At 41.4% G+C, this 20,909-nt stretch overlaps 1 protein-coding gene across 3 annotated transcripts in view; it reads right to left on the reverse strand.

Annotated features, from left to right (window-relative positions):
• Nucleotides 1–20,909, reverse strand: part of PHIP (pleckstrin homology domain interacting protein) — a 334,334-nt gene that overhangs the window by 39,105 nt on the left and 274,320 nt on the right. For 2 of the 3 annotated variants that reach the window (XM_065588081.1, XM_065588080.1), the window contains exons 25-29: nucleotides 6,744–6,851; nucleotides 6,038–6,162; nucleotides 5,711–5,793; nucleotides 1,118–1,229; nucleotides 834–895 (exon numbers count right to left, since the gene is read on the reverse strand). In XM_065588081.1, coding sequence (XP_065444153.1) covers nucleotides 834–895; nucleotides 1,118–1,229; nucleotides 5,711–5,793; nucleotides 6,038–6,162; nucleotides 6,744–6,851 — 490 coding nt within the window. The remainder of the gene's footprint in view (nucleotides 1–833; nucleotides 896–1,117; nucleotides 1,230–5,710; nucleotides 5,794–6,037; nucleotides 6,163–6,743; nucleotides 6,852–20,909) is intronic. The other variant, XM_065588082.1, reaches the window with a different exon arrangement.

Genomic DNA, 20,909 nt, shown 5'->3' on the forward strand with positions numbered 1-20,909 from the left:
ACTGAGTCATAGTTCTACATTGAGAAAGAAAACACAAATAGTTTATAGATAGCAAAGCAAAGTCATCAATAAATATCCCAGAAAACAAAAAAAATATTCCAAATTATATTCAGTTTTTAACTAATTTTAAAAAAATCCAGCTCAGAGTGTGGTAGCCCAGTAGGGTGTGGATGGACAGAAGAAATAATGCTAGTGGGCCCACTGGAGAGCATGCACTTCAGCTGCCACAATTCCTACCTTGGATAGCTGGACCAGAGGGGGAATAAGTCCCCATTGCCAATTTGCCCCCAAACACTTTGTGTGTATAGGATTAGTGAGTGCATTGCAGGGACAACCGGTCTCTCTAGCATGCAATTTCCACTGAACCTAGTGGGGGAGCAGGTTCATCTGTTCCTTCTAGCTTGTATGTGGGCCAGGCGAAATGCCATCTGTTCAATTCTTGAGTGATTTTGTTCTGTTTCCACAGGAAAAATAATAACAAAACATTACTTTCCTGCACGGAGAACAGGGAAATTACAGAATCCTATGAATTTCCAGGGGTCCTACTCATTAGCAAACTCTTAGGCTTTTTTCCATTAATGATATTGACATGATTATGTATTCAGTTACTCCAATCACAGATCAGGCTCATTTTAATAGATGTATATTTGTAATTTAGTGATTTAAGCATGAATTTATATTGCAATGGTTTTTATGATTCTTATTTAATTGTTTCTTTTTTCTGGCATTTTATAGAGAAACATACTCGGTATCCTTAATTTTTAAAAACTATTTGCGTAAGATATGCTTTCTATACTTCTAAATCAAGATAACACATCTACACACTTACACACCATTATTTGGTATGAGCTCCATATCCCAAGGACTCATCTTCTCAGTGTCACCATTGTCCCAGCTTAAAGAAAAAATTAATGGAGTTTAAATTATAGTAATTAGTACTGCTTAAACAGTTAAAAATATATTACTCTTATATGTAATGTTTATTTTATTACTAATGAACACACTTTATAATAAGTTTTATTACTGCAATTAAAGGAGCCAAATCACCTAAATCAGTGTTTGCTATGCAAGATTAAAAAGATTTATTAAAAGCGTAAGTAAGATCAAATTTGCTAACCAGACATTGTAGCACTGAAATAAACTGTCAGGATATTCAGGCTGTAGAGGTTCCTGGCTTTCAATTGTTCCAAACCACCAAGCATCATCTATTACTGACCTGAAACGATCACCTGGACAATACAAAACAATCTCATTAATAAAAAGTACTTTGTTGTCATAGTCCTATTCTTTTACCAATTTCTACACCACATTTGCCTAATCTTCATGGTAGTCATTCTTTGGAGATCTCTGTGTCAATAAACAAATATAAAGAGTATTTAGACGGATACACCCTTAAAACAACAATAAAGGGCACTCTTTAGAAAGAACTTATATTAAGTTGTGTAGGATATCAGAAAAAATATAGGTAATGAGCATATAAAAATCAGCAATCAGTATAATTTACATGTATATTAGAACATGTTACAACATTTTTCAAGCTTATAGCAGTGGAAGACAGTTTAATTTTTTAATATCTTTAATTCTAATATATATAAACTCACATATGTTATACCTATTGTTCTCAATAGGATTTCTTACTTTAGAAGGTTCCTATGTTTCCTCCTCTCAAATACAAATTTCCTCAAAGTCCAGCAAACACTAAACTTTGTATACCAACCTATCTCTAATGCGTCTGTGCATTCCCACTTGCGAGGAGACTAGCGAGCAGTCTACCCAGCTGGAAGGTAGAAGTTCTCAAGGAAATATAGATTGTAGCACAGTTTCCCCAAATTGACTATCAGAGCACAATGCTGATTCTAAAGAGTAGTGCTTGATGAAAGTTTAGACTGAACTTCAAGTGGCTGCTATACTAATCTCCATTATGGACACCTGCCTAAAACATGCCACAAAAGTTTCACTGGACCTGGTGGAATGGGCTTTAGCCCAGGAAGTACTAACACCCTTGCTAGATTGTAGCAAAACTCAATCAATACATGCCCTAATCCAGAATGAACGGAAATGGGGCTATGGACAGATCAAAGGGAAGTACTTTGTACTGGTAATGTCTCTGTCCCATACAGAACCTCAGGTAGTTGCAGTGTGTCAACCTGATGGCCACATGGAAACAGGTGTCCTTTAAATTAAGAGCCATGTGTGAAGAACATGGAGTTGATCTGTAATAATTTGTGGCTAATGTATCCTGACGGGTGTGACGTTATTTGATTAAAATATGACTATATAGATTATTGTAGAAACCACTATTATACATTTGAAACACTTTTTGTACAATGTGGCATGTAAAATGTTTATGAAATGATGATGATTTGCTGATTATGATTATACTATTTGTATAATCAGTCTTCACAGTTGAGGATATTAGGAAGATTCCCAAACCCGAGTCATCCTTTGTAGGTGACAAATCTGAGGAATTGTCACAGATTGAAGTATCACTAGAGGAGGTTTTGGAATTAATTGATAAACTTAACAGTAACAAGTCACTGGGACCAGATGGCATTCACCTACGAGTTCTGAAAGACAAGGTCCCTCACCAAAGGCTTTTACGTAAATTAAGTTGTCATGGGATAAGAGGGAAGATCCTTTCATGGATTGAGAACTGGTTAAAATATAGGGATTAAAGCGTAGGAATAAATGGTAAATTTTCAGAATGGAGAGGGGTAACTAGTGGTGTTCCCCAAGGGTCAATTCTAGGACCAATCCTAGGACCAATCCTATTCAACTTATTCATAAATGATCTGGAGAAAGGGGTAAACAGTGAGGTGGCAAAGTTTGCAGATGATACTAAACTGCTCAAGATAGTTAAGACCAAAGCAGACCCTGAAGAACTTCAAAAAGATCTCACAAAACTAAGTGATTGGGCAACAAAATGGCAAATGAAATTTGATGTGGATAAATGTAAAGTAATGCACATTGGAAAAAATAACCCCAACTATACAAACAATATGATAGGGGCTAATTTAGCTACAATTAATCAGGAAAGAAATCTTGGAGTCATCGTGGATAGTTCTCTAAAGACATCCATGCAGTGGCAGTCAAAAAAGCAAACAGGATGTTAGGAATCATTAAAAAAGGGATAGATAATAAGACGGAGAATATCTTATTGCCCTTATATAAATCCATGGTATGCCCACATCTTGAATACTGCACACAGATGTGGTCTCCTCATCTCAAAAAAGATATATTGGCATTAGAAAAGGTTCCGAGAAGGGAAACTAAAATGATTAGGGGTTTGGAACGGGTCCCATATGAGGAGAGATTAAAGATACTAGGACTTTTCAGCTTGGAAAAGAGGAGACTAAGGGGAGATATGATAGAGGTATATAAAATCATGAGTGGTGTGGAGAAAGTGAATAAGGAAAATCATTTACTTGTTCCCATAATATAAGAACTAGGGGCCACCAAATAAATTAATGGGCAGCAGGTTTAAAACAAATATTTATTTATTCACCAGAAGAGAAGTCAAGGTGCAGGGACTGACACTTGATGGGGTGCACTCAGAGAAACTCCAGAAAGGTCAGAGGTGTTATGTACCAGTCTCCTTGTAACAGGGTAAGATTACAGCCAACATGAACACCCTGTATTCTTCAGATATTATGGTACTTGTTTAGCCTCCTGAGGTCCAGGACAGGTCTGAGACCGTCCACCTGCTTGGGAATGCGAAAGTACCGAAAATAGTACTTTCTCTAAGGCTCCTTTTGTGATGAGGGAATCCTCTTCTTCCGGAAGTATTTTTTTGTGAGGAGGGTCTCTGAAGAGAGGTAGGTGTGTGTGTATCTATCTGACGGGATACTCATCATGGATGGTCCCAGCACCCAGTGACTGGAAATAACCATGCAACAGGCATTGCGGAGGAATAAATAAATAAATAAATAAACAAACACACACAAAGATTAAAAACCAAAAGTTATAAAAATGGTACAATTTGGGCTAGCTCAGTCGTTCTCAACTCCGCAGCCCATGGGCCATTTGCGCCCTAATCAGCACACAGCTGTGGTCCATGTAACATCCTCAGGGCCATAACTAGGGTGGGGCAGGAAGGGATCTACTCTGGGTGCAGAGCTGGCGGGAGGGTGCAAAAATGGGGCAGCGCAGGATCAGGCCCAGCAGCATCAGGAAGCCAGGATACTCAGCGACCCCCACGCTGCAGGATCACGGGTCCAGTGACCCAGGCTGGAGCAGGATCCCTGGAGGCACTAGGACTGCAGTGAAAGGTGAGCTGCATGGCTGAGCTATGTGCAGCTGAGGTAGGAGACCAGTGGGCACGAGGGGGTGTGTGTGCAGGGTGCTAGGGTGTGTGTGCAACTGCTGGGGGGACAGTCCCAGGGGGGTCGGGTGATGGGGGGAATTCCCGGGCTGGGGAGGACAGTGTGGGGAAGGGCTAGGAGGCAGTCCCCTGGGTGGGGGGACTGGGTGCATGGGGGACAGTCCCTGGCTGGGGGGACAACCCACACCGGGCAGGACTCCCCATCTTTGCAGGCAGGCTCCACAGCCCGCCCCTGGGTGCTCAGCCCAGCCATGCTGCTGGTGGCAATACACCACGCCATGCCACCCTTATAGTAAATGAATTAATGTTAACAGTTAATGTTTTGCCTTATTTTGCTAATTTAAAATGCTCTTGGCAGACATTTGCCAGTGTTGAAATGAAAGGTACTATATTGATTTGAATCTTATTGCTGTATAATAAATACTAAACTTTTTTTTGGGGGGGGGCGGGGGGGGGGGTAGATGTGGCCCACATAACACACCGAGATATGCATATGCAGCCAAAATGGTAAATACATTGAGAACCACTGGGCTAGCTAAACCCAATGGGGCTAGGTAACAACACATACAACGGAGAGTCCCTTCTGCTCACTGTGTCACAGATGAAGGAAACTGAAATGGTTGGAGGAAGAGGATGCACTTCCTTTATGTGATCTTGAACATTCAACACTACAAGGAGGTGTGTTCACATCCCCCAAATGACTCTGCTATGAAGAGAGTCCCCCAAGCTTGCTGTCAAGGAGTGCCATCTCACAACTCGGAACAGAAACCCTCAAAGAAGGAAAGATCGGGAATAGCCTTTTTTCATGCTTTAAAAACCAAACCAAACCAAACAAGTATTAGATTTTGTCTTCCCTATTTTTACTGGAGGAGTCCTTAAAAGACTAGTAGAACTATGACATCACAAGAGACTGAAACCTGAGCAATTGAGGCAGGATGGAATTTTTTTTATATATTCTTAAAAAGTCTGATTTTCTTAAAATACCTATTTAATTCAAACTTCTAACAAAAGTTCTCTTTATGAAAGTCAACATTTCAATTGAGAGAAGACAGTTCTAGCTTAGTTCTTTAGTCCTACAAAGGGTCCTTGAGCAAGTAAGGGAAGACAAGATGTGATATTCCTGATATTTATACGATAAAAGGAAAACATGTTATCTTCTTTTACAGGTCACCTTTAAACTCTTATTTTTTTTCACATGTAATTGTGTTCAGTGGCAAAGTTTAATTCTGCAGCAGCAGTAAGCACTGCATCTCTCTAAAGATCAGTAGATCTTGCTCTCTGATTCCGGCATAATACTTTATTTTCACCCACTTTGCCATGTTTCCTAATGAAATTCATTCAACCTGAATGAAACCATTTATTTAACTTTTTACAAAACCCACCACCTACCTATATTCCATCGTCTGTGTTTTGCATCATCAAACTGCTGCCGCAAGACTAGGAAATCTATAACATCTGGCATATCATGGTACCTAGTTGCAATCAAAATGGAAAAAGAATGATTAAGGTGAAAAAGCAGCAACAGAATACAGAAAACATTGTTCGATATCAAAATGCATTTAATGCATCTGAATTCAATATAAACATCTTAAATTTATGTCACAGAAAATTTCTGTTTAAAAATAAAACTTCTCTTTAAAATTTAGCAAATTTAAAAGGTTTTAAATATGACAAGAAACAGTTTCCCTATTGGAACAGAAATAATGCTTCCCTTACTTCATGGTGAATGATCCTCCAGTCAGTTTACCAGTATCTGGGTCAAGAAAAGCAAGTTTAAGACAGCAGAGAGTAGGCAATCCCACTTCATATTTAATCCCAACTATTTTCATCAGCTCTTGTTCCTGAAGTAAATAAAACATGCTTATTTTAGGTGGTTGAATATAAGAGGACTGTAAAAGAAGTATGAAATGAAAAAAGTGAATATACTTCTGTTGAACAACAGATTTCAGTGGTGAACTATGTAAACAAAATTACTAGGTCAAATACAGACCTTTCGAATTTACTCCATGAAACCAAAAAGTTGCAATTCCCCAATATAACCTCATTGTATCGAATTGTTTAGAAACTTAATTTTTCACTGCAACACACTTTTAACAAGGGTTAAAAAAATAAATCAGATTGATACATGAACATCAATCACAGGTCTAGGATTTTTTGTTTCATCCTTCTCAGTAATCAATTAAGTTACTACAATCATAACTTTAAAATATTTATTTATTCCTGTTTAAAACTTCTTGGGCAATCATTACATTTTTTTAATCTTAATAAATCATTTTAAACACCAAGTTAAAAATATCAGTTTTAAAAAGATTCTGTCAGCAAAACGACGAACACTTTTTGTCAAATAACATGTATATAAAAGTTATTTTCTATGACTTATTTTAAAGACAACAAAAATGGGAAAAGTTAAGAAATATCATACCCGTAGCTCCATTTTATGCCACGGCTGTTTTTTTGGATTAATGCTATATATTTTATTCTTTTTAGCCATTACAACATATGCTTCATGACCTTGTCGGAAATAGTAAACCTAAGAATGAAACAAAAATTAATTAAGCAACATTTTAAAATGCCAAAACGTTAGCAGTGTGTTCACAGTGTGTTCCCTTCCAAACCAAGATGGTATAGATACATGCAAATAAGGCCTTTAAAGGATCTATAAACTATTATTTTAATTTTAAACAGTGATAAGCTGCACTAGTGAGAGTAGGAACTTCCAGGTTATCAAGATAATGCATCACCCAATGGGTATACTGAATATTATAGTGGATCAAGTATGGTTCAATTGTTTGTAGTAGGAATAAATTGTTAGTTTGTATAAAAGAGACTAAATCAAATGTAAAAGGTTCACAAAGTATAGCTATTACTCCATTTTACAGCATATGGAGTCTGTTACTTTTTTAGTTAGAGAAACTAATACTAACACACATGCTTGTGTATTAGGAGAAACTGGAGAATTACTTTATGCATAAATACAAGTTTTATACTAATATTCTGAGAAAATAGATTCCTCCTCTCTTAAAGAAGGCATATGGCCTGGTGGATTGAGTGCTCGTATGGCTTCTCTCAGCATGGCATGACTATATTCTAGCACAATCAGTTGTGAAAATAAGGGAGAACTAAAATAAATATATGACTCTTACCTTATTTTTCCCATGAAATAATTTTAATGGGTGTTTACAAACTTACTAGCAATGTTTACTGTGGAAATTTTAATAATTGCTTTTTCAGGGGCTGGTGTTTGACTAATATAATCTACTTTTACTACCCAGTGAAATAGTATTTGTTTTATGTATTGGTATCTTTATGATGCATTTGGATGCTACAGAAATTTGTTATCCATCATAGTAATCAAATAATCAGCCAGATATACAAAATTATGATAAGTGCAGTAACTACTAAACTGAACACTAAACCAATTTAACACTAACTATCCAAAAACAGGTACCGTAATTCAAAATTCAAGCAGACACTTTCTACTCAATTTATGACACAGGAAAAAGGAAAGTGTGAAAAGGCAAAGGGTGGAATTTTCAAAAGCATCCAAGTGATCTAGAAGCACAAATCCCATTGGAAGTCATTTATTGTACATTATGCACCTGCAAGATCAAAACAACTTCAATGGATTAAAATAAAATTGCACATGCTGTCCACACAATAGTTAAAAACAATTCCACATTGCAGCATAAGCTTTCGTGGGCTACAGCCCACTTCATCGGATGCATAGAATGGAACACACAAGAAAGAAGATATTTATACATACAGAGAACATGAAAAGGTGGAAGTAGCCATACCAACTATAAGAGGTCAATCAATTGAGAGAGAGAGAAAAAAAAACCTTTGAAGTTTATGATTATCACTCCAAAGGTTTTTTTCTCTCTCCTGCTGATGATAGCTCATCTCAATTGATTGGCCTCTTACAGTTGGTATGGCTACTCCCACCTTTTCATGTTCTCTGTTTGTATAAATATCTTCTTTCTGTGTGTTCCATTCTATGCATCCGGTGAAGTGGGCTGTAGCCCACAAAAGCTTATTCTCAAATAAATGTGTTAGTCTCTAAGGTGCCACAAGTACTCCTGTTTTTTTCATTAGAAACCTTGAATGTACTCAAGATATATGTAATAAAATTAAAACTGTACTCCTTCAAGCTAATTAGAACACAAGGCTTTAACAAACAACTAAAACAGCATACTGTCTATATGTATACCAATTTTAAATAATAATTTTCTTTATGAAATGACGTAAGCCAGCAATCTGTGGCTCTGCAAATTCAGATGAAAGAACAACGGTTTACATCCAAAACATTTTACTATCCATTCCCATGTAACACATGGAAAGTTAGGTATGGAACTAAACTAAAAAACAACAAACACATAACCACAGTGAAGTCTTTGCCTGTTGAGCTGATACGTTAGCAAAAACCTATAGGCAATTAATGCCATATAACAGAAGATTTAATTTAATTTATGTCACAGAATGAAATATCCTGTAACTAACCTTGCAGAATATTATATTATATATATTAAAGACATGGCCCTTAAATCCCTGTTTTCTGTCTGTGATCTTTGAGGTTACAGAATCAGGTGGGAATCATGAGATTTTGCCAGAAATTATGGTGATCTAATTCAGGGCTAGGCAACCTATGGCACACGTGCCGAAGGTGGCATGTGAGCTGATTTTTAGTGGCACCCACACTGCCTGGGTCCTGGCCACCGGTCTGGGGAGCTCTGCATTTTAATTTAATTTTAAATGAAGCTTCTTAAACGTTTTAAAAACTTTATTTACTTTACATACAATAGTTTAGTTATATATTATAGACTTATAGAAAGAGACCTTCTAAAAACGTTAAAATGTATTACTGGCACGCGAAACCTTAAGTCAGAGTGAATAAATGAAGACTCGGCACACCCCTTCTGAAAGGTTGCCGACCTCTGATCTAATTGGTAGGAAGAGCAGCAGATGCTACTAAATGCTGGAGCTAAACTACATTTTTGAAAGATTCTTATTTAAATTTAGTGACAACCATTTACTACACCACCATATTTTTGCAACAGAAACAAAATGCAAATTATTGGAACAAGCTACAGATAATTCCTTCCATACTTACCAGCCACTCCTACCAATTTTCTCTATATAAATGAAACCATTTATACAGACTAATAAAATATTTTAATTTTACAATTAAGGAAAATCTCTCGTGATTTCCATTAAAAGACTGAGCACAGTAACATTCTAAACTGTAGAATGTTCTCTTCAGGCAGATAAATAGGCAGTCATCTCTCTTAGTTGCATTTCCTTAAAATATATAACAAAGATTTACAAGTGGTGCTAACAAGAAATAAAGTTAAGTGCTATTTATATGGTGAGCTTAACTAAATATGAAATTGGTCAGCTTTAGGAGAACAAGTCACAAAACAATAAATAAACCTATTTGGGTTTATCAACCTCTTCTGGCGAATGTTGTAAACTACATTAATACCATCTCCCCCCACCCTAAATAATTCAAAAATAGTATGAGATATTTCCTTCTCAAAATGTAGCTCCCACTACACACATAGTTTTACTCTATAAGTCTTACCACAGTTGTGGGTTTTTGCATGTAATGAAGACGATTATTAAGGTTGCAAAGTCAAACACTCAGGAGTCATGAAATGGCGGCCTCCTTGTATGTATCTATTATGATACAGTCATCAATTACACAATCACATACTACTATTTCCACAAGACCCCAGTGTCATTCAGTGCACATAATGGACAATGTTCACTTAATGAGCCAGACATTCTATATATGGTTTTCTCCTCATTGTTCAAAGTGTTGCTCATGCTTTATTTACCACATACTATTCAAACCCTGCTGTGAAAGTAGGGCTATTAATCTCCTCATAGACTTTTTCTATGATGATCATCACTATCCAAGTGCTTAACAAACATTAATGAATTTATTTTCACAACACCTCTATAAAATACATAGGTACTATCCCCATTTTACAGATGGCAAGCTGAGGCAGAGATTAAGGTGAAAAGTATCTTCTAATTTTAGATGCCCAATTTGAGATACCCAGAGCCTGATTTTTCAGCATTATAGCACTTATGTTTAGAGCACAGCCCCCATTGACTTCAATTGTAGTTCTGAGTGCTCAGCACTTCTGCAAATCAGACCCCAGGGCCTCAACTTTAACACCCAGAACATATGGAACACACAATGACTGAATGTGAAAAATCTGGTGCATATGAGTTACTTACAATCACAAAGGAACTCTGTGGCAGAGGCGGGGATAGAATCCAATTACCCAGAGTGGCATTCAACTGCTTTAACTATGAGACCATCCTCTATTTCCTGCAAAACCTCTGCCTCACTCACCACAACCTTTCAACTTCTGCAACAAATGGGGCAGGCGTCCTGCAGACAACAGCCTTCTTTGGTACACAACTCTGATTCATTTCCAAAGCAGGGTGGAAAAAATAGCATGTGATCATGTAATTAATGACTGTATCATAATGCTTACATACAAGGTGGCTGAATTAAGGTTGCCTGTGCATTTCCTAACTTTTGAGCCCTTTAATTTGCAACTTTAATATTATTTTAGTGTATTTTTTGTGTGCAAATCAAGGTGTTTTTTTTTTTAAAAAGCAAAGTGAAAAAACCAAATTCCATAATGTGATATTTTACTGACATCCACATAGGTTATCTGCAGGACTGGAACCTTTAGATACACCGCACATAACTCTGCCACTTGAGCTAATGGGGTAAATCAGGGGTCGGCAACCTTTCAGAAGTGGTGTGCCGAGTCTTCATTTATTCACTCTAATTTAAGGTTTCACGTGCCAGTAATACATTTTAATGTTTTTAGAAGGTCTCTTTCTATAAGTCTATAATATATAACTAAACTATTGTTGTATGTAAAGCAAATAAGGTTTTTAAAATGTTTAAGAAGCTTCATTTAAAATTAAATTAAAATGCAGAGCCCCCCGGACTGGTGGCCAGGACCTGGGCAGTGAGAGTGCCATTGAAAATCAGCATGCGTGCCAGAGGTTGCCTACGCCTGGGGTAACTGATAGGAATAGAGGTTATCATCCTTTATGTGGACCAGAACTAGAAGGAGTGAGACACTCTGCCAGTGGGTTTTACTAGTGCTGGTTGAAACTTGAAATTGTTGTTTAATGGGAAATATTGACATTTCAAGAAATTGGAAACGAAACCAAATATTTTTGAAATTTCCCACAAAACAAATTCTGAAAAAACTCAGCTTTGAAATTTTTTATTTCATTTAAAAAATTTGTTTCAAGTATTTTTTACTAGGCATAGGCAGATAATACTTAACACTGACTGAAATGTCTTATCTTTTTTTCTAAATCAAAGCGCATGCTGTTTTTGTTTAATGAAACAAATTACAACAAAAATAGAAAACAATTTGCTCTAGATAAAATGCAAGACATTTCAATCAGTAGCAAACAGCAGCTACCCTTGATGGTTTTAAAAATAAAATAAAATTTTGAAACATAATTTGGGAATTTTCCATTAGAATTTTTTTTGAAAAAAAAAAAAAAAAAGATATGATTTTTCACACACAAAATTGATTTAATCAAAATCAAAACTGTTTTTCCTGATGAAAAACTACTTTGATGAACATTGTCTGATCAACTCTAGGTTTCACAGACTCTTCTGTCCAGCCCTCCCAAATTTGACTCTTTCTGCCTCATCTTATACAACCTGTACCTGTCTTTATCTCACCACTAGCTCCTCAGCCCCAGTCCCACTCTAATCACCTAGCCAGTCCCATGCCTCAGTCTTCTGATCCCAGTCCCAGTCTCTTTTCCCAGGGAGTTCTAATGTCACCTCTTTAGACTCCCCATTCCAGTCCCAGCCCCAGCCTCCCCCACTTCCAGCCACTCCTAGTCCTCCCCACTCCCTCGTTCCCAATCTCCTTGCCTAGCTAATACCAGTATCCTCCCCCCACTTGGCTTCTTGTTTCCCCCTTCCCCTGAGCCCACTGGCTCCCATTCCCAGTCTTAGTTCCTGGGCTTCTCACCCAGTTTCAGTGCCCTCACCTCCCCCAGCTCCTTGTCACAGTCTCTTTGCTTAACCAGTCCCAGTTCTACCCCTGCAACCTTTTCCTTGTCAATCTCCCCCCAGGTCCTTTCCCCTGCCCTGCTGCTAGACTCCAGTCCCAGCCTCAGCCCCACTGCCAGACTCTAGTCCCAGCCTTTGCCCCCAGTCTACTCCTCCACAATGCCATAGGTCCAGTTTCCGTGTGCTCTGCATCTGAATCAAACTATTTCCTCCCCCATGCTACCTGGGTGCCAGTAGAGAGTCATTGTGAGCACTGGAGAGACAGGCTCTTTGCTTCAGTGCCCAGCCCCAGCTCTGCCAGGAGCAGCTATAACAGGGAAAGTCAGCTTCACTAATAGACTTGGGCTGCAGCATGTTCAGTCACTCCACGGGGATGAAGCACATGCAGTCTAGCTGTCGAGGCTCCTGAATGTTCAGGAAGGATGGAATCTTCAGAGATTTTAACTGTTAAGATCTAGCAAGTCTGTATTGAGCATGTGCAAACTGCAATTTTTCAAAGGCTTTTTACTTGGCCAAGTTTGGGTACATTCTCACAGAGAAAAGCACATCCCTGACACTAGTCTCCACCCTCTTGTAAAATTTAAAGTCCCTGCTCCAAAGCATGGAGGCACTACAGCTTTCCAAAGAAAAGGTTGCCACAATATTTTTAACATTGAAAAATAATGTATTTTTCCCTAGCCTTATCCTCTGAAATTGCAAATGGTATGCAATGTAATCCTAGTGTTAGTGGAAATTGAGTCAGAGGACCTTGGCTTTGTTAGCCCAGGGCTTGAGAGTCCACACACACATTGGTGACACTAGGTTTAGAATTTTTGGGCCCAAACCCAGGTTCCAATGTGCACAGTGCAGTACACAGATACAAGTCAAAATCACCATATCCCAGGCTTCCCAGCACCTTCCCCAGCTGTGGTCCATCTAGCCCTTGGTTAATGGTTGCAGTGTGGGAAAACTTTACTGCCCATCCCAGGTTATAGGAAGATATCACAGCCTGCCAACACATCCTGCTGAGCTGTCTTTTGAGTCTGCTTGCTCCCGACAACCTGAGCCAGCAACATGGAGGAACCACAATCTGAAGAGCTTCTCTTGCATTTTCTGACCTACCAAAGGCACCTGTCAGAGGAGGAGGAGGAGAATACAGACACGGAAGACAAATTGGCTGATGCTGCTTACAACTCTCAGAATAACCGGTGATGCCCCCTATGCAGACCAATGCTTCTGTAGCAGGCCCACAAGAACAGACTAGTGGGATCACATCATCATATGGATATGGGATGAAGAACAGTGGGTCCAAAACTTTCACATGAAGAAAGCTACATTTCTAGAGTTTTGTGAACAGCTTGCCCCCACCCTCCAATGTCAGGACACACACATGAGGGTTGCCATACTGGTTGAGTAGTGGGTTGCTATAACCATCTGGAAGCTGGCTACCCTGGACTGCTACAGGTCCATAGCTAGCCAGTTTGGCACTGGAAAGTCAACTGTGGGTAAGGTGGTGGTGGTGGTTTCCAAGGCAATGAGGCACGTGATTTACCCAAAAGTGGTGGGCATACAATATCCCTGAAGTAATTACTAGTTTTGAGAGAATGGGGTTTCCAAACTACGCTGGGTGCACTGATGGGACTCACGTGCCCATAGTTTGCCCCCCTCAAGGTGCATGAGAACATAAACAGCAAAGGGTACTACTCCACTGTTATGCAGGCCCTTGTGGACCACAGAGGCCAATTTATGGATGCCAACATGGGCTGCACTAAGAAAGATCATGATGCCAGGGTTTTCTAACTACTGGGAGTCTACATCCATGGACAAGATGTAACACTATTGTCACCAAATGACATTGTCATAAATGGAGTTACTGTCCCCACTGTTATTTTGGAGGACCCTGCATACCCCCCCTTTTACCTTGCCTTAGGAATCATACCAGAACACCTGGCAAAACAGTATTTAATCACACTGTCAGAAGGTTCAGAATGGTGACTGAAGGTGGGTTCAGCAAATTGAAATTCAGCTGGTGCTGTCTGAAGACCTGTTAGGATTCCAGTGTCATCAATGCTGTCTGCATTACTGTGGCTTGCTGTGTTCTTCGCAATCTTTGTGAAGCCAAAGGTGAGCCATTTTCCCCGAATGGACCCATGACAGAAATGGATCGCTGAATTGGTACACTATACCAGAAAATGTGCCTATCACAACTGGAGCAGGATGCATCTGGGCAACACAAATCAGGGTTCTGTGCTCATGTTATGGGCTTGCATAGGCCAATGGAAGAGGGAGAATAGTATGTTTATGAATGTGCTTGTACAATGTTTATAGTAAATGAGATCATGTAACGAAATGGGGAGGGCTGATTGCTATGCATTGTAACTTACAGGTGACATAACTGATTATGAACTGGGTAGGAGGTTGATTGCTTTGCACTGTACTTACAGGTGACATGACTGATTATGAACTGGGGGTAGAGGCGTGTGGCAAGAACTGTAGATTTACAGTAGGGATTGATGTAGAGAAAGTTATTGAATACTTATGTTCAAATACAACTTCCCAGCTGTCCCTTATCATGCATTTATCTTTATTATTTAAAATACACACTATATGATGTGATGCTGTGATGGTCAGTCTTAATAAAATAAAGGCCTTTATTTGTGAACATGGATGTGAACACAAAAATAGATTAAACCACTGCCACAGATAACCCAACTCCAAAACCATTTATAAAACAAAGTGCATAAACCAAACATTAAGCAGTGAACACAGTGACAACAAATAAATCCCCTTAGGTTGCATGTCCTCTGGCCTCCTGTTCTCCTTTCCCCTTCTTTTATGTTTAGTATGCTCTTGGCACCGGTGCACAGGGGTGGGAAGCCTTCAGCGGGAATGGCTCAGCACAGGGTTAGAGGATTGTACACGGTAGATTTGCCCTGTCCAGCTGCTGTTACGTTTTGGTTTGCATGGGCCACCCAAACTATGGAATTGTCTAAACTGTTCCTGCTTTGCAGCACATGGTCCCATGGAGGGGACTCAGGGCATGGTGCAGGCGCAGCAGGAGCCTGTACTCTTGGGGTCATAAGCCTCTCAACAGCCTCTCAAACAGGTCTTTCTGCTGTGCTCTATCTTCCTCCCTCAGCCAATGTTCCTGCTCTAGAAACTGTGCTGCACTGCAATTCTGTCCTCTCACTCTGCAGCCTGTCTGTGCCTTTCCACTTGCCGTGAATCCTTCTCCTTCTGGTATTGCACCTGCTTGTTGTCCCTATCCAGAATGTTCACCATAAGTTCATCACAGAAACACTTCTGCTGGGACTGGTCTGTGACAGTTCTGCATCCCAGGGGTCTGCTTGACTGCACTCACACTGTCAAGGTGGAGTAGGGTTACCATATTTTGTGCCTCCAAATGGAGGACACTCCACGGGGGCCAGGCCCCTCCCCGCCCCGCCCCCAGCCCCTCCCCCAGCCCCTCCCCAACTCCGCCCCCTCCCCAAAGTCTCCGCCCCTCCCCTGCTTCCCGCGAACATTTGAGTCGCGGGAAGCCTGAAGCAGGTAAGGGGGAGTGTGGGGGGAGGAGGTGCGGCCCAGGCTGGCCCCCCGGCGGCTCCAGCCTGGGTCGGCTCGGGCCCGGGGGTGCCGGCCCCGGCCCAGCACCCCCGGCCCGCCCAGCACTCCCGGTCCCCGGCCCGACCCGGCGCACCCCCCGGCGGCCGGCCCCGTGACCCCGGACCGGCTCCCGGCCCCGCGGGCCCGGCCCCCCGGCCCCGCGAGCCTGGCTCCCCGGCTCCCGGCCCCGCGGGCCTGGCTCCCCGGCCCCGCGGGCCCAGACCGGCTCCCCGGCCCCGTGGGCCCGGCCCCGCGCCCCCGACTCCCGGCCCCCCGGCTCCCGGCCCGGCACCGCGCCCCCGGCTCCCCGCCCGGCTCCTGGACCCCGGCCCAGCACCATGCCCCTGGCCCGGCACCGGCCCCGACACCAGCCAAATAGGCCCCGGCCGAGCACCACCGAGCCCTCCCGATTTTCCCGGACATGCCCGGCTTTTGGGGATTTCCCCCCGGACGGGGATTTGAGCCCCCAAAAGCCGGACATGTCCGGGAAAATCCGGACGTATGGTAACCCTAAGATGGAGGGACCAGCAGAGGCAGAAAGGCCTAAGAGTAGACATCAAACAGTGCATTATTGTTTCAGCACTTTAAATCAGGTTTCTGCAGGCAAAAGTGGCTTGTGGAATCTCAAGGCCCAGAAATGATACTTTGCAAAACTGAACTTCAATATATCCGGAGAGGAATATTTCAGTTCCCAAAAGCTGTGTTAACACAACTGAATCACAGTGAAACGATGCAGAAACAATGGTAAGTTAAAATTAAAATTTTTCGGTTTAAAAATTGCAGACCAGCTTGGTTTGTGGGCAGGGAAGTGACAGCTTACTAACTAAGCCTTCTCTAGCCTTTCAGGGATTCCACCTTCTGGAGGACATCACAAGTCTAAAGGTTCCAAAACGTCAAAGGGACATTTTATTCCAAGCTGTCAGAGGCAAGCCAGCTGTGTATGCCACAGAGGTTTTCAAACTTACGGTGACTGAATGCACATCTACGAATGGAGTGGGCTGGTGATCTACAGAGCTGGAACTAGAAAATACTCAATTTTTCTGAAATTTGAATGCCTCTCGCGTTCCCTACTATGGGAAAAGTTTGCAGCTAACAGCACTGGGATTGGGCCAAAATTCATGGGGGAAATCAACAGGATGCTGTATTAGCATCCACATGGATTATTGCCTCCCTACAGTTTCCGATGAATGCTGCTCTGACCGCAACTACCCAGTGACGACATGCAAACACATACAACAACACAGACTCTCAAAGAACTACACAGCCATTTCCCCCACTCCCTGGCACATTTCTGGTGTATATACAACCCCCCCAGCTGTAGTTTGGACATTGATTTCATTGCCCATGGACTACAATTAACTTCCCCACCAGACAGTTGACCATTTACAGGCAGCTCATTACACTGTGGCGGGACTAATTTGTATGGCACGGGATACTAAAAGGGAAGGCAATATCTGGTTCTCACTTTTAACATTCCAGCACATCTTTGTAAGAATGTGCAAGTTTCTAGTAAAATTAAATTTTAAATGCTTCGTTCATTGATGTTTGCGCTTCCTGGTTTCCATTTTGAATTCCATGTGGTGGTGCTGCTAAGGTGCTGGCATTCCATTCACCATTGGCAGATACACACTGCTGCCCTCAGCTTGTAATACATTTTCCATTGGGTCATAATTCAGAAATTCCTCCTATCCATATAACAACAACAAACATGGAACCAGAAACTTACCAGGTTGAGGGGCTACTTCTGCTTTGTGTGTTTCTGCTGCTAGTTCTGCAATGGGCTGCTCCTCCAGAGAGTCATCAAAAAGGTCTTCTGAGTATAGATCCAAGATGTGCTGCAGCTGCTACAGCAGCAAAGCATTCTGGGAGACTGGCGTGAGCACAAGGGTCACTTCAGCAGCCTGATTGGATGCTTGCTCCCCTCCAGTGTCAAACTGGATTCCAGGGTCAGAAGATCACCATCTCTGCTAACCAGACTGTCATAATGCTGGTGGCTCAGTACTCGGTGCCATTCCCAGTACCTGGTCAAACTCCTCATAAAACGGGCAGGTGAGTTTCCAGAGGTGTGGTTCTCATCCCTGGCTTTCCAGTAGTTGTTCTTGGAATGCTTAATCCACTCTCTGCGCTGGTCTGGTAAATCCACAAAGCTGCCAACTTCTTCACTATTTCCTTGTATGCATGGTCATTTCTTGAACTCTTGCTGAAGTCTAATTGTTTGCTTGTCTCACCCGAGAGAAACCATTTCCATTTCTTGGGATAGAAAGGACGAAAGACACCATCCCATGGGGTTGTGGGACAGCATTGGTGGACTTTCAGGTCCCAGTATGGGAGGCATGGGCCAGAGCTGCATCCATTCTGCAAAATTTGAGCCTGTGGGACTCAGGCTCAAATATCTCCCCACACTGATGGGGTCCTGGGGCCTGCACATGGAGGGCTTGCTGGCCTGAGTCAGACATAATTATGTGTAGATGAAAGGTGGATATGAGCCTAAGCTTGCACTGCAGTGCAGACACATCCTAAATTGTTTTGGCTGAAATTTTCCAAAAAATGCAGCCTAAGGCAGACACCCAGTATGGAAAAATTCAGCCCAAATAATTATCGTCAAAGTCATAAGCAACAGAAAATAGGGCCTAAGGGAAGAGTTGAGCAACCTTAATAATAGGTCATGTTACCAGCCGTGCTTATAATAAAATAATTATCCAGCTGTGGAATTTCTTGCACCCTCTCGGACACATATGAGAACAACCATTGTCAGTGATACGATTCTGGACTAGATGTATTACTGGTACATCTCTTTTGGTGCAACAATTCCTATGTTTCCAGGTACAGACTAGGTGGCAATTGTCAAGTTCATTAATGTCAAGGTTCTTCTGAACAACAGACAGATGAGAGCATGCCTAAGTATTCCCTGTATACAGTGCAACATCTGCTTTGCCTGGCCAAATGTGAGATTTCTGTGAAACATGTCAATACTAGTAGGGTGCTAAAGACTCTTAAGAGTATGGTACAGGCATATCGCTGACAACCCTACAATACCTAGATGGCACCACTGACCAGATTAGTTCATCTTGGATTTGATTCTGTGAGGAGCAGAGCACCTCCTCAGAGGCTCTCAATGGAAGCTGAAGTTGATGATCTATGTGGGAACTCAGGGTACGTCTATACTTACATCCGGGTTTGGTGGTAAGCAATCGATCTTCTGGGATTGATTTATCACGTCTTGTCTAGATGCGATAAATCGATCCCGGAAGTGCTCGCCGTCGACGCCGATACTCCTGCTCTGCAAGAGGAGTACGCGCAGTCGACAGGGGAGCCTGCCTGCCGTGTGTGGACCCGCGGTAAGTACCTTGTATTTCGAACTAAGGTACTTCGACTTCAGCTACGTTATTCACGTAGCTGAAGTTGCGTATCTTAGTTCGAACTGGGGGGTTAGTGTGGACCAGCCCTCAGTTCAGCACTCTGGGTGCTCAACACCTCTCCAGAAATGCTTAGCTCTTTGAAGATTCAGGACCGTGCAGATTTTATAGTGTATGGCCCAACTACTTCCTCTGGCTTTTTCCCGAGGGGTGAATTTGTGTGTCATTGATTGTGGAAGACAGGGTACATAAAATCTTGTTTTTGACTTGGATTTTCAAGCCATATATTATAAGTATTGTTCGTACACCCAATACATTGTACTTGGCACATTTTATAAATTTAAAAAAAAATTGTTTTATATATCTGTCAGTTTTGGAATTCAACTATTGAATCACAGAATCATAGAAATGTAGGACTGGAAGGGACCTCAAGAGGTCATCTAGTCCAGTCCCCTGAACTCATGGCAGGACTAAGTATTATCTAGACCATTCCTGACAAGTTTTTGTCTACAAATCTCCAATAATGGAGATTCCACAATCTTCCTGGACAATTTATTCCAGTGCTTAACCACCCTGATAGTTAGGAAGTTTTTCCCAATGTCCAATCTAAACTGCCCTTGCTGTAATTTAAGCCCATTGCTTCTTGTCCCATCCTCAGAGGTTAAGAACAGTAATTTTTCTCCCTCCTCCTTGTAACATTTTATGTACTTGAAAACTTATGTCCCCCCTCAGTCTTCTCTTCTCCAGACTATACAATCCAATTTATTCAATCTTCCCTCATAGGTCATGTTTTCTAGACCTTTAATCATTTTAGTTGCTCTTCTCTGGACTTTCTCCAATTTGTCCACATCTTTCCTGAAGTGTAGCACCCAGAACTGGATACTACTCCAGTTGAGACCTAATCAGCACGGAGTACAGTGGAAGAATTACTTCTCGTGTCTTGCTTACAATACTCCATGCCAGAATGACATTTGCTTTTTTGCAACAGTATTACACTGTTCACTCATATTTAACTTGTGATCCATTACCCCCTGATACGTTCCTGCAGTATTTCTTCCTAGGCAGTCATTTCCCATTTTGTATGTGTGCAACTGATTGTTCCTCCTAAGTGGAATACATTGCATTTGTCCTTATTGAATTTCATCCTATTGACCTCAGACCATTTCTCCAGTTTGTCCAGATCATTTTCAATTTTAATCCTATTCTCTAAAGCACTTGCAACTCCTCTCAGCTTGGTATCATCCGCAAACTATATAAGTGTACTCTCTATGCCATTATCTAAATCATCTGATGAAGATATTCAACAAAACTGGGCCCAAACTGATGCCTATGGGACCCTTGATATGCCCTTCCAGCTTGACTGTGAACCTCTAGTAACTACTCTCTGGCAATGGTTTTCCAACCAGTTATGCACCCACCTTATAGTAGCTCCATCTAGATTGCATCTCCCTAGTTTGTTTATGAGAAGGTCATGCGAGACAGTATCAAAAGCCTTACTAAAGTCAAGATATACGACATCTACCACTTCCCCTCCAACCTACAAGGCTTGTTATCCTGTCAAAGATAGCTCTTAGGCTGG

Source organism: Chrysemys picta, chromosome 3 (genome assembly GCF_011386835.1).
Source record: "Chrysemys picta bellii isolate R12L10 chromosome 3, ASM1138683v2, whole genome shotgun sequence".
Lineage (NCBI taxonomy): Eukaryota > Metazoa > Chordata > Testudines > Emydidae > Chrysemys > Chrysemys picta.